The sequence below is a fragment of the Ovis aries genome, chromosome 7, assembly GCF_016772045.2.
Source record: "Ovis aries strain OAR_USU_Benz2616 breed Rambouillet chromosome 7, ARS-UI_Ramb_v3.0, whole genome shotgun sequence".
Lineage (NCBI taxonomy): Eukaryota > Metazoa > Chordata > Mammalia > Artiodactyla > Bovidae > Ovis > Ovis aries.
Window position 1 is genome coordinate 34,761,794 of NC_056060.1, and position 13,054 is coordinate 34,774,847.

Here is a 13,054-nt window from a genome sequence, read left to right on the forward strand (position 1 = left end):
AACAGAATTGGAACCCAATTCTATTCTCCTTCTGCATTACTGATCTTATCTTCAGAGTCCATAAAAGTACATGGAGCAACACTTGAGAAAGAAACGGGAAAGAGAAGAAAAAGAAACCACATGGGTTCTTCGGTGGACAGGGGTCAAATACCAGATGCAGCCAAAGAACATCCTACATTCTATGCAGTCACCAGTGTGATTGAGGACCCCTTACATTTTCTAGAGGATACAAAGAAAATTTCTACCTTTTAAACTTTTAATCTAGTTAAAGAACTATAAAATATAAACAACATATCGCTTCTCAAAATTCTCCAGCATTATCCATTTCATTCAGAATAAAACACATAAGGCCCACATGATCTGAAACTGCACCTATCACCTATCACTCTCCCCCTTACCTACTACATAAAGGTGAACAATTATATGAAAAAATGTTCAACATAATTATTTTCCATGGAGATGGAACTGAAAATCACAAATTCAAAAAATGAACTGACAGTACCAGGAGTAGGCAAGGAAGATGAACAGTGAATCTCTCACACTGCTGGTGGGAGTTTAACTTTGTAATACCATTTTGGAAAAATATTTGGCAACGGGTTGTTGTTCAGTCACTAAGTCGTGTCTGGCTCTTTGCGACCCCATGGACTTCAGTACGCCCAGCTTCCCTGTCCTTCACTATCTCCTTGAGTTTGCTCAAATTCATGTCCACTGAGTCGGTGATGCTATCCATCCATCTCATCCTCTGCCACCCTCTTCTCCTTTTGCCTTCAATCTTTCCCAGCTTCAGGGTCTCTTCCAATGAATCAGCTCTTTGCATCAGGTGGTCAAAAACTGGAGCTTCAGCTTCAGTATCAGTCCTTCCAATGAATACTCAGACTTGATTTCCTTTAGGAACAACTGGTTTGATATCCTTGCAATCCAAGGGATTCAAGAATCTTCTCCAGGACCATATTTCAAAAGCATCAATTCTTTGGCACTCAGCCTTCTTTACAGTCCAACTCTCACAAGACTACTGGAAAAACCAGAGCTTTGACTATAAGAACCTCTGCCGGCAAAGTGACATCTTGGCTTTTTAATACACTGTCTAGGTTTGTCACGGCTTTCTTTCCAAGGATTAAGTGTTTTAATTTCATGGCTGCAATCATCATCCGCAATGATTTTGGAGCCTAAGAAAATAAGATTTGTCACCGCTTCCACTTAGTTGCCATGAAGCGATGGAGGCCATGATCCAAGTTTTTTGAATATTGAGTTTTAAGCCAGTTTTTCCACTTTCCTCTTTCACCCTCACTGGCAATGGGTACTAAATCTAAACATACATGTGTGTGATGATACAGCAATCCCACTCCTGGATATAAACGCCAAAGAAATTAGTGCTTGCATTCATCAAAAGACATGTACATGAATATGTACAGCACTTTTATTCATAATAGTCCCAAACTGGAACCAACCTAAATATCCACCAACATTAGACTAATAAACTGTGATTAGAAACAGGCAATGGACCACTTCACAGCATTAAAAAAGAGTATCTTTTTTTTTGGTGGTCTGTTCTGAATTTGAAGTTTCAAATGGGAAGAAGTATGAGAAAGACTTCTGGGTGCTGGAAATATTCTATACCTTAATCTAGGTAGCTGTTACACAAATGCATACGCAAGTGTAAATTCACATATTTTAAATGTGTACTTTAAAATATGTGTACTTCCCAGTGAAGTTATATATAACATATATATTAAAATATAAATGCACATATACTGTATACACACATAAAATGTCTATTAAGTTATATGTAATAAACTGTAACAATACACTGCTCTCACTCCTATGGGAACTTTTTTTGACTGCCTCAGGTCATCTTTTACTTTATTACTTTTATTGACTGAAAGAAAAGGGAAGGGAGTACTACACAGATAACTGATGCTGAAATAATTGCTTACCTTTAACAAAGGGCAGCTGGAAAGGTTGGGAAAGGAGAGTGGAAAATTAACCCCAAGAAGGAAATCCTTGTTTCTCAGATATTTCTCCTGGCTCTCCCCTTCCGGCTCTCCCCAGGAGCGCAGCTGATGGAGCCTGTAGGAGGCTTTCAGAGACAGGAAAAGAGCTAACCATCTGAAACAAACCACAGCAGACATGCTTATTCAGTGCTCCATGGAGGTTTGCGGGTAGTTCATAGCAGCGAGGAACCTTGTCTCTCATTAACTGTCTCTTCTGTCAATCTCGGGCATTTTAGACACAGTTCTTTCAAACACAGTCGCTTCATACTTTTGTTCTATAAATTCTATCTTTGACATGAATTGGGTTTGCTACTATGAAAATGAAAATCCTCCGTAAAGCTCCTCTTCGTGTTAAGGAATATTCAACTCTTATCGCAAAACCTCTCATAAAAACATCCTCTTATAAAGGAGATAAGCCTCTCCTAATAAGGTCATTATTTTTTATACAAATATAATACAAAGCAGTAAATTAAGTAAAAGCCATTATTCCAAAGAAAAAGAACAGAGAACTAAGTTTCCCAGAATACATAAGGCAGGTTATGCTACAATCCCTACTAAGTAAAGGAATCGTCAGCCATCATTTGCCCTGAAGAAACAAATAAAACAAATTTCCACCTAGAAATTAAGACTTGAAGACCTTCTGGTAGCATTCGGGAGAAGAACCTAAACAGTTTTTATTTAAGGTACAGCATGAAGCATTGTACAATTATTAAATTTTCAAAAGAAAGTTATGATTTCCTTACAAAACTTTAATTCTTAATACAAAAAGAATGACAGGCTCTGTAAGATCATATAATACTAAATATTTAATTTCACAGTATTCAACATTTGCCCCTATTTATTCTCGACTGTTCTCTCATTAAACAATGAACAAACTTCTCACCTGGCTAAAAGTCCCTGAAGCATGAGGTTTGCCATTTCAGCTGGAGATACATCAATAAAGCGAAGGAAAGAGAAACAGCTTTCTTCATTAACACCTGGAATATCAAAGAACAAAGTGAAACCCAACAGAAAACAAGAGACAACACTCAACTAAAGCCTGCTGAACTGCTGAATTTTGACTTAAGAATTTAGAACTATTCTAAGGTTCTAATACAGCCACTTTGACAGAAGACAGTGTCATATTTTTGTACCACAATCACAAGTGAAAGAGGCAGACATATGAGATATGACACATATGGGCCAGAGTGGAGCTGGCTCATCAGTTACCTCTGGGGTTTCAGACCCTTGGCTAACTGCCCTCCTCTTTTTATTGTGCCAGGAGAAGGAAAAGAAAAGGAAAGCACAGAGGTGAAGAATTCTGAACTTCCGCCTCAATACTTTGGACAATGCTCAAAGTTGAGCAGCTTCCTTTCCTTAGACTAAGCAGAAGGGGCCTAAAGAATCAAACTAACAAGAGCCTGCACTGTCTCTATCACACCTTTGTAAGAAATTTTAAAGAGACAGATATAAAATAAAGATGGAAGGTCAACTGAAACGGATAGAACTTAAAAAAATTTTTTTTTTATACTTTCTGTTATAACCACAAAGCCTACTAGCATCTACAGATAAAAGACAACTAACTTACTTAAATCTTATCAAGACTATAAACAAAAGCCTAGCATTCAGGCAAAGCCACTATTAGTTCCAACTCAGCAAAACAAAGAACATCCTGATAAATCCTTGGCATACTTTCCTTCTCAAAGACCAAAACACCTACCTTTTCTGTGAAAGAGAGACTGTTGGATATAGTCTGGTGCAAATGGAGAAAGAAGAACCCTTAACCACCTGTAAAGTAAGTAAAATAAAATAAATCCAAACCCAAATATAAATATCAGCAAGTTAACTAAACTGGAGGCTCCAAACTAAAAGAATCTTTGAAGGTTTAAAACTGTTTCTACCTTTGAGAATTTTGTTGCCAGGCAAAAATGATACCACATAAAATGACTAAATATTTACTAAAGGTAGTAGATGATAATACAAGTTCAAAGCGGTCTCATTTTATTTCACATTTCCAGAAACAACTCCAGCACTGCAAGTTGCCATTACACTATATTAAACAAAACCCCACTACAACTCTGTTCCGTTAATCCCCTTGCCCATGTAAAGTATTAGCCTGGAGCTATCACAGACAAAGCATTCTAAAATTAAACCCAAGAAATCTGTCTCAGTTTCAGTAATGTTAGGCTTGATGTTGCTGATGATTATTTTGATAATATTGTTTATACAGTTTCTATACAGAAAGAGCTTTCTAAATCTATGGTTCTCAAGTGCAAGTGTACACAAGACTCTTTTGGGAATTTGTCTTAAAAATTCAAAAGCAACTGTTAAATTTTCAAAATAAAATCATTATTTTCTGACTGATTCTGCATGCAGAGGTGTAGAATGGACCTACACATCTATTTTCTGAATGGAAGTGGTTTCTAGCATATTACCATTAACAACACTTCATTTTTTGTTTTTTTTTAACCAAATCTGTCACTGCTGATTCTGGGAAAAAGGTAAATTTGAAATCAAATCAGTTTTTCTATAAGTGCTATTCCAAGGGTGAAATAAGCCACTACAAAGCAATTTCAATACTTAGGCAGAGATATTTGTTGATCTCTGTTGGTACAAGTACATCTTTGCACACAGGTAAACATTCCTCATTCAGAAAGGGAACTGCAAGTAGTTAGGGCCTTTCAGGTCATCCAGTTAAACTCTTGATAGTACACAGACCCTATCACATGATCCTTCAACAAACAGTTGTCCACCCATTGCTTAAATACTTCGCTGTTGTGGAACTCATTCTCAATTAAGTTTATCTACTAAGCCACAAAACCCCAAATTACAAAAGCACTCTTAGAGCAAATAGATATTAATTAATATGTGCTCACCTGTCTCGTGAATGGTTGAAGACCCTGATCTGTCCATGACGGTAGATAAACTTTGAAATCTGGTATGGCTTTAGGGAAATATGAAATGGAGACCAAGTTTCTTGTCGTTCAAATAATTCTGGGTGATTACATACCTGAGAGAAAGGGAAATGATAAGACAATAGTGTTCTGTGCAGACATCACTATGAAGCAATGGGGGAATCCTAAACCCTGCAGGTTTACCTTTATGAATATATATATTCCCATTTTCATTCTTTAACAACCTTTGTTTATTTGGCATCAAGGCTAGATAGAGCCTCTTCCTTGAAGTGGGTTAATAAAGACAACTCTAGGGCGGCTGACCTGAGCTCTTACCTTCCTAAACTGCATGACCAGATTCATGAGGCTGCTGGTGGTTGTCTGTGCTTGCTGGGTAGAGCCCATAGAAGACTGTAATAAATCTTCAATGGAAATTTTGTTCTTTAGTGCCTGATACAGCAGTTTCTGTCGGCTGGTCAGTTGGCAATACATTAGAATCTCAATCTAAAAATCAATAAGGACATTTATATTCTGAAAAACAGTTTGTAAGAAAGTTCAGTATTACCACAAAGTTGGAAACTCATGCAAGGCAGATTATGATTGGAAAGAAAACAGTATACATATCTCAAGAAACTCAGTATCTCTATAAATTTGTGATATGGCTAATTCAAGAAACTCAGGATCTCTATAAACCTATGATGTGGCTAACTATCCAAAATATGAGCTTTTCTTGATCCTCTTCCCTTGTTACTCACTCTACATGCTTTCCATGGGCAACTTCTTCCATTTCTAATAGCACCAACTACCATCAATCACAGTAACTTGCAAAAATATATTTCCAAACATCCCTAAGCCCTGTATTTCCAACTACCTACTAAAATAGTATCATTCAAACAGTCTGTAGCAATTGCATTTCTGATGTATCAGAAAAAAATTTCTCTTTCACAATTTACTTGATTAACAGCATTGTCATTTACTAAGTTGCCCAAAAAGAAACTTCAAAAAGTCACAAAGTCAGCTCCGATCTCTTCTCTTTCATACCCCATGTTCTATCATTTTCTAAGTTCCTCAACTCAACCTGGAAATTTTTCTCTAACCACCCTGACACACCACAGAATCTCACCATATCTAACTTAGACTGCTATTACTACAGGAGCTTTCTGCCCCAATCTCTCCTGGTTCCAAGAAACCTGCCATGCAAATCTTCTAAAGTACCCAAGTGCTGGAAAACCTTCAATGTAAGTTACTGCCTATGGTAAAATATTACAAATTCTCCTGTAGGCAGAGGCCTCCCATAGTCTAACTTACCGTATTGTCCCAATCTCATGATGTTCTCCTGTATTTCTCAGCAACAACAGTCTGAATAATGTTTGCCACACATGCTGCCTATTTGAATACTAACCTACCTTTGTTCATTCTTGTTGCTTAGCACCCATTTCCCACCATATTTCCTAGTAAAAGCCAACTCATTATTCCAGATCTAGCTCACATGTCACCTCTGCTTTGATACCTTCTCTAACCTTCCCTAACAGAACTATCCCCCTTCTGTGTTCCCATTATACTTCACATAGATCATCACTATATATCCTATGATACAGTACCAGCTATCTATATATTCATCTTCCTGGGAAGTCTGAATCTCTCTACATATCAGTTGCTCGCAGACAGTAATAGTTCAATAACATATATATTATTTAATTCACAGATTAGAAACATTGCTGATGTTTAAGAAATTTATAATACACGCAGTAATTAACAACCACACATCTTCTGATCACCTCGCTGCTGCTGCTGCTGCTGCTAAGTCGCTTCAGTTGTGTCTGACACTGTGCAACCCCATAGACGGCAGCCTACCAGGCTCCCCAGTCCCTGGGATTCTCCAGGCAAGAACACTGGAGTGGGTTGCCGTTTCCTTCTCCAGTGCATGAAAGTGAAAAGCAAAAGTGAAGTTGCTCAGTCGTGTCCGACTCTTAGCGACCCCATGGACTGCAGCCCACCAGGCTCCTCTGTCCATGGGATTTTCCAGGCAAGAGTACTAGAATGGGGTGCCACTGCCTTCTCCATCACCTCGCTAATAACCACTAAATAAGAGACATTATGATGCTGCTATTGTTTTTAAGCTGTTTCTGATATAAAAGCCTCAAAGATCTATTTTTTTTTCTTAATGAAGTATTTTCTATCAGGTACATCTGTGTGATACTTCTATTTAGGCAAAATCAACCAGTTTCACAAAACAGCCATAAAGTTTTTTTTTTAAGGAATAAAACAAAGGTACACTTCTTTCCCTCTCTTTGAAGGTGTATATCACCACCACAATCTTATGAGTTACTACATTTCAAAATGATCCAGCCTCTGGCAGTGACAGTGAGAGCCACCTGACATTATCAAGAACCTGGAAAGATGCCTTTCATATAGACAAGAGAACTGTGAGAAACAGGTGTAATCTATGTGAGGCAGGAAATACTCCAAAGGAGTTAAGAACTGGGAGGCAAAAAAAAGACGAAAGGAGAATATTGGGAGGATTCACAAGCAATAACAGAAAATTACAGAGGTTGGGTAAAAATTCAAAAACGATATTTATGAACCATAATTATAGACTTTATGAGAAAAAGTAATACAACCCAAAGCACAGTAAACTTCTAAACCTACCTCTCAGTCTGCAGAAATACAGGAGACAGAGGAACATGTCAAAGAACACCACAATGATGCATTGAGCAAAATTTGATATGTGGCAAACTCTGGACAAACCACCCAGTTTCCTCAACAAAGAATTGCAAAAGGGAAAAAAGAAGGGTGGGACTAAAAGATAGCTAAGGGGCATATCACCCAAACACTACATATGAACCTTGTTTGGATCCTGACCTCAAAAAGTGAACACTTTAAAAGAGAAAGGAAGAAAGAAAGAAGCATACACAAAGACAACTGGGGATATCCAAGCACTGACTGGGTATGTGATACTGCAATGAAGTAACTTCTTTTTTTTTTATAGAGATGATAATGATATGTGATTATATATTTTAAAAAACACCAAATCTTTTAGAGATACATAGGAAAATATTTATAAATGAAACAAAAGACATTCAAGATCTGCTTCAAAATAATCTAAAGGGGTGGAGAATGGTCATGGGTTGATCATTTAGGCTACATGGAGGATTCATTATACTATTCTTTCTTTTATAATATTTCAAATTCTCCGTAATAAAAAGTATAAAACAAAAAAGAAAAAACTATTACTTGCCTTGATTATTTGACTCATCTTAAGTCTATGTTGACCCTCCCAAGTTTAAAGGTTTTCTCTCAAACTAATTACGTTTCAACTTAACATTTACCAAGGAAATTTTTTTTACCCTGGAATTTTAAGTTGGTGTTTATTAAGTCCTAAACTCACAAGATTGACTTTCTTACCTTGTCAGACAATTCATTTTCCACATCTTTCTTGATTCTCCTCAGCATAAATGGCTTCAATATCATGTGTAAGCGAGAGAGTTGATCTGAAATGGCAGGAGAACCCCCCAGACAAATAATACATTATATCAGTTTAACACAAACAAAAGAAATATCATGATCATCTCTCACTAAATACCTCTGGCATAATGATTTATTTGCAAGACTGAAACAATTTTTCCCAGGTAGGAAGCCAAGGATCTGAACTTTCCACAGCATCTTCCTATAGTTAATTGGGCAAATGCATTTTGCTATCATTTACTCAGACCAATAAGGATGACTTTATTTTTATCAGAATTCACCTTCAGAATGTTTCAAGAACATTTTATCAATAATAGGGTTCTCAAACAGGTTTAATGAAGCTATATGGGACTCCCAGTGTTGCCCCAAAATCATTTTTCAAAGTATGTCGGCATATTAATAACATGTAGTATAAGAAATTACTTAAGGACTTTTCTAATGGTAGATATCACTTCACATTGTGTAATAAATACTCTATAACTCTCTTAAAAGATACTAGTCAAGAGATCAAACAAATTTATAATAAAAATTCAAAAATGTTCAAAGAAAAAATAAATCCTAATATGTAAAGAAAAATACCAAAAATTACCCGTCTAATATTTTGTTTTTATTACATGTAAAAAGTCTCACCCCATTTCACAAAGAATATAAAGTTTTTCAGAATCTATGTGGAAAATGAGGATTTTGTAAGCCAAAATGTGAACTTTGCCTGTTCTGCCTTGAGTAAATAGTCAACACTACAGCAGCATCACTTGATAAGTCCTTTTTTGACTCTTAGACACACACAAAGCACATAAAAAAGAAAACAATTTTATTTTAAAAGAGAAAAAACTTTTGTCTCAGATCCTCTTATGCGTACTAGAATAAAATTCTTTACACAGAAGAAAAGATACAATTATGTGTTGGCTACACTAATAAGAATGAAAGTTCATAGAAGTACTCACTCTCATCTATGGCAGATTTGTTTTCGGCATGGCTCTCAATGTCCTTGGAAAACCATTCATTAAATTCCTCGTGTGAATCAAATAATGTTGGCATAATGAAATGCAACAGAGCCCAGAGCTGGAAGCAAATGAAAAGTGAAATAGCTACAGAGCAATGAAATGACAGGATGTGAAGACATAATGAGTTCAGAGAGAGAGAAAGTGAACTTCCAGATTTGTTTATCTGTGTCTAGGCGCATGCATATGTGTGACTAAGTGAGAGTGTATAAGCACACGTCTCATCAACCAACTTTAACAAGGCACTGTAGCAAATTGTGGTATTTTTCAATTAATTTTACACTCAAAGTCTCAAAGTCCTGCTCAGATTTTGCAGTGAGACAGTTTTAAAATTTATACAAAGATCCATCCACAACTGAACACAGTATGAGGTAGCAAAACTTGCTAATAATAACTCTAGATCAGGGATCAGTAAATTATGACTTCTGGTGCCAAGTCTGGTCTGCCATCTACTTTTATAAATCAAACTTTATAGTGGAACATAGTCATACCTATTCTTTTATATATCATCTATGACTGCTTTCACATTACAATGGAAGGTTGAATAGCTGTGCAGTGACTATATGGCCCATAAAGTCTAAATATTTACTATCAGATTCTTTATAGAAAGTTTTCTGATTCCTATTTTAGATGATAAGAAAGAATTTTAGCTCCTCTCAGTGTTAAAGAATATTACCTTTTCATCCTAGTATAAAAATATCTCTGCATCAGATGAGTAGCATTCTTAATGTGATCATTATTTAAGTACCAAAGAATAAAGAAATTTACTTGCCTTGTGCCAGAGAGTAAGAAAATAGGAATGATGCCTCCTCTGCACCTCCCCACAAAACACCACATAGGGCAAATTCTTCCTTTTACATGGGGGATTATAAGTTGTATACAGCTGTAACACTCTGGGTGGGCCTAGGTAAAGAATTCCAATCTGTTACTTGTGCCTACCTCTGCCATGGTGTTCTGAATGGGGGTCCCAGTTAGCAAAAGCCGATTCCGACACTGAAACTGCAAGAGTATCTTCCAACGAACACTGTTCAATAAAATGAGCAATAAATTCCAAGTTAGCAGTAAATCTTTATTCGCCCTACTGAGAACCCTTATTTCTAGAAACGCTTTTCAAAAAATAACAAACATTCAGAATCAAGCAATCTACAATAAGCACAACTGAAAAATATTCAACAAAGCTGAGGATAGGAAATTTCAAAGGAACTGACTTCTCTATACTGAAAACATGATATTAAGGTATTAAAGTTTTAAAACGTCCTCAAATAGGCAGTGAAAGTGTTAATTGTTCAACTGTTTGCAACCCCATGGACTATAGCCTGGCAAGCTCCTCTGTCCATGGAATTCTCCAGGCAAGAATACTGGAGTGAGTAGGCATTCTCTTCTCCAGGGGATCTTCCCAACCCAGGGATCGAACCCAGGTCTTCTACATTGTAGGCAGATTCTTTATGATCTGCGCCAGCAGGGAAGCCCAAAAAGGCAGAGTAGGATCCGTTCTGGCTTAATAAAGTCCTTCACTATCAGTCAGTTTTGTTGATACAAACCATATAACTGGTGGCACTAGTGGTAAAGAATCTGCCTGCCAGTGGAGGAGGCCCAGGAGTCACAGGTTCAATCCCTGGGTTGGGAAGATCCCCTAGAGGAGGAAATGGCAACCCATTTCTGTATTCTTGCCTGGGAAATCCCATAGACAAAGGAGTCTGGTGGGCTACAATTCATGGGGTTGCAAAGAGTCAGACACAACTAAGCGACTGAAAACTCATAGTGGAAAGTTTTAAAATTATTATTCTATATGCTTCTAGTGTGAGTTTGGAGGGAACAATGGAAAATGAGAAAGGGTGTGAGAAGAAAATACAAAGTGAATGAATCTATTGCTCCTGGCCACAAGCATGCCCTACTTCAAAAGAGTGAAACAGGAAATTATGCTCTTCAGAGAATGGAAAGGTCCATGGAAAATACTATTCTGCCAATTAACATGGACTTCTAAGAAAGTCCTATGAATTCACCAAGAGTTAATAAAATCCATCAAACTCAAGGTCTAATACCACTGAATAACACTTCACAGCCAAGCACTCATTTACTATTCAGTTTGGGAGCTTGAAGGTATTAGAACATTTTAAACATGTAACTTCCAATTAAAGGATTCTTGGGAGTCTAATAACCATCCAGGGACTAGGATAACCTGCATAAAATAGCAGAAGCTATAATCCACAGAATTTAACATTCTGCTTCCTACCAAGATCTGTAAAGTAATCCCTCAAGCAAAGGGCAGCTACCCCTTCCTCCACAGAAAATTTCCCTCAAGAATGAAAATCAGTTAAAAAGCCATAATTATTGTGTGAGGAGGAAGAAGCTGAGAAAAATCCTCACAGTCTAAACATTAATATTTATATTCCATGAAAATGCAAAAAAAGAATTTATGCCTTCTGGTCAGATACATGGTTTACGCAGATACCACGTTTTGAATTCTCTCTGACCTTCATTCTTGTGTTCGTGTGTCATACACATATCCATGTATCCATACGTCCTCAGTCCACAGACTTTATTTCTACTACTTGCATTACCTGGAGCTACTCTTGAGTGCCTGAGCCTCATCCAATACCATGTACTGCCACTTGACTCGCTGGAAATACTTTACATCCTGTACCACCAGCTGGTAACTGGTGATAACCACATGGAAGGGGGCATCCTGAGTGTAGAGGGTCTTCTGTAAATATAAGAGGGCAAGGGTGAAAAGAGAAACCTAAACAATTCATAATAAGACAATGAGGCATGGACTGTATTTCCTAAGGCCAAGAAGTTTAAGATAGCCTTAAAGATATGTTTCTCATGTAGGAGATGTGTAGTGAATTAAAGCGTAATTGTTTTTCAAGTAGTCACCTTAATCACAAACCTTGTTAAAAAGTAGTCATCAGCTTATTAAAGAGAAAAGTTCTTAATCCTGACTGACTGTCTATAACAGGAAAAACATTGTAAAAGAAAAAAAATTACATCTGCATAGAAACATGTAAGATTTTATGTAAGAGAAATTATTCAAATCAACTGGAGAAATAATGAATGCATATATGTGTGAATAGGTATATGTGTGTGTGTATATGCTTACAGTAAGCTGAAAGTTACCTGACTCCAAAACCTCCTGATGACTTTTCTGTCATGAGGATTTCCCCAATATGGTAGCACCTGGAAAAAGGACCAATATGTATATTAGTTTCTACTGATAATCTTAAAAGTATCATCGTAAATATAGGATTTTCTGGTGGCTCAGATGGTAAAGAATCTGACGATAATTCAGGAGACCTAGGTTCAATCTCTGGGTCAGGAGGATCCCCTGGACAAGAGAACGGCTACCCTCTCCAGTATTCTTGCCTGGAGAATTTCATGGACAGAGGCGGCTGGGGGGGCTACAGTCCATGAGGTCGCAAAAAGTTGGACATGATTGAGTGACTAACACTTTCACTTTCATCATCACCAATACATTATTCAGAAAGGCTTTTTTTAAAAACCTTAACAGAATGAGTATAGGAATTCCTCTTCTATCATTACTGCACTAGGAGTTGGACTAGCACTCTTTCTACTGACCCAGTTAAAACACAGATGCAAAACAACTGTTTGAAAAGGCATCAGAGAGCTACTTGGGCAGTGAAGAATTATAGTCTAGATCTAGAAAAGACAGGAAAGCCTGGCATTGTACATGTTCCCCTAGAGAGTGCTGATCCTTCCCAAAAGT

The 13,054-nt window shown here is 37.1% G+C and overlaps 1 protein-coding gene across 2 annotated transcripts in view; it reads right to left on the reverse strand.

Moving 5' to 3' along the window:
* Nucleotides 1–13,054, reverse strand: part of INO80 (INO80 complex ATPase subunit) — a 121,084-nt gene that overhangs the window by 54,743 nt on the left and 53,287 nt on the right. For both annotated transcript variants that reach the window (XM_042252297.1, XM_004010458.5), the window contains exons 15-24: nt 12,448–12,507; nt 11,892–12,034; nt 10,270–10,354; nt 9,274–9,391; nt 8,270–8,355; nt 5,201–5,368; nt 4,847–4,980; nt 3,691–3,758; nt 2,875–2,968; nt 1,935–2,106 (exon numbers count right to left, since the gene is read on the reverse strand). In XM_042252297.1, the coding sequence (XP_042108231.1) occupies nt 1,935–2,106; nt 2,875–2,968; nt 3,691–3,758; nt 4,847–4,980; nt 5,201–5,368; nt 8,270–8,355; nt 9,274–9,391; nt 10,270–10,354; nt 11,892–12,034; nt 12,448–12,507 (1,128 nt within the window). The remainder of the gene's footprint in view (nt 1–1,934; nt 2,107–2,874; nt 2,969–3,690; nt 3,759–4,846; nt 4,981–5,200; nt 5,369–8,269; nt 8,356–9,273; nt 9,392–10,269; nt 10,355–11,891; nt 12,035–12,447; nt 12,508–13,054) is intronic.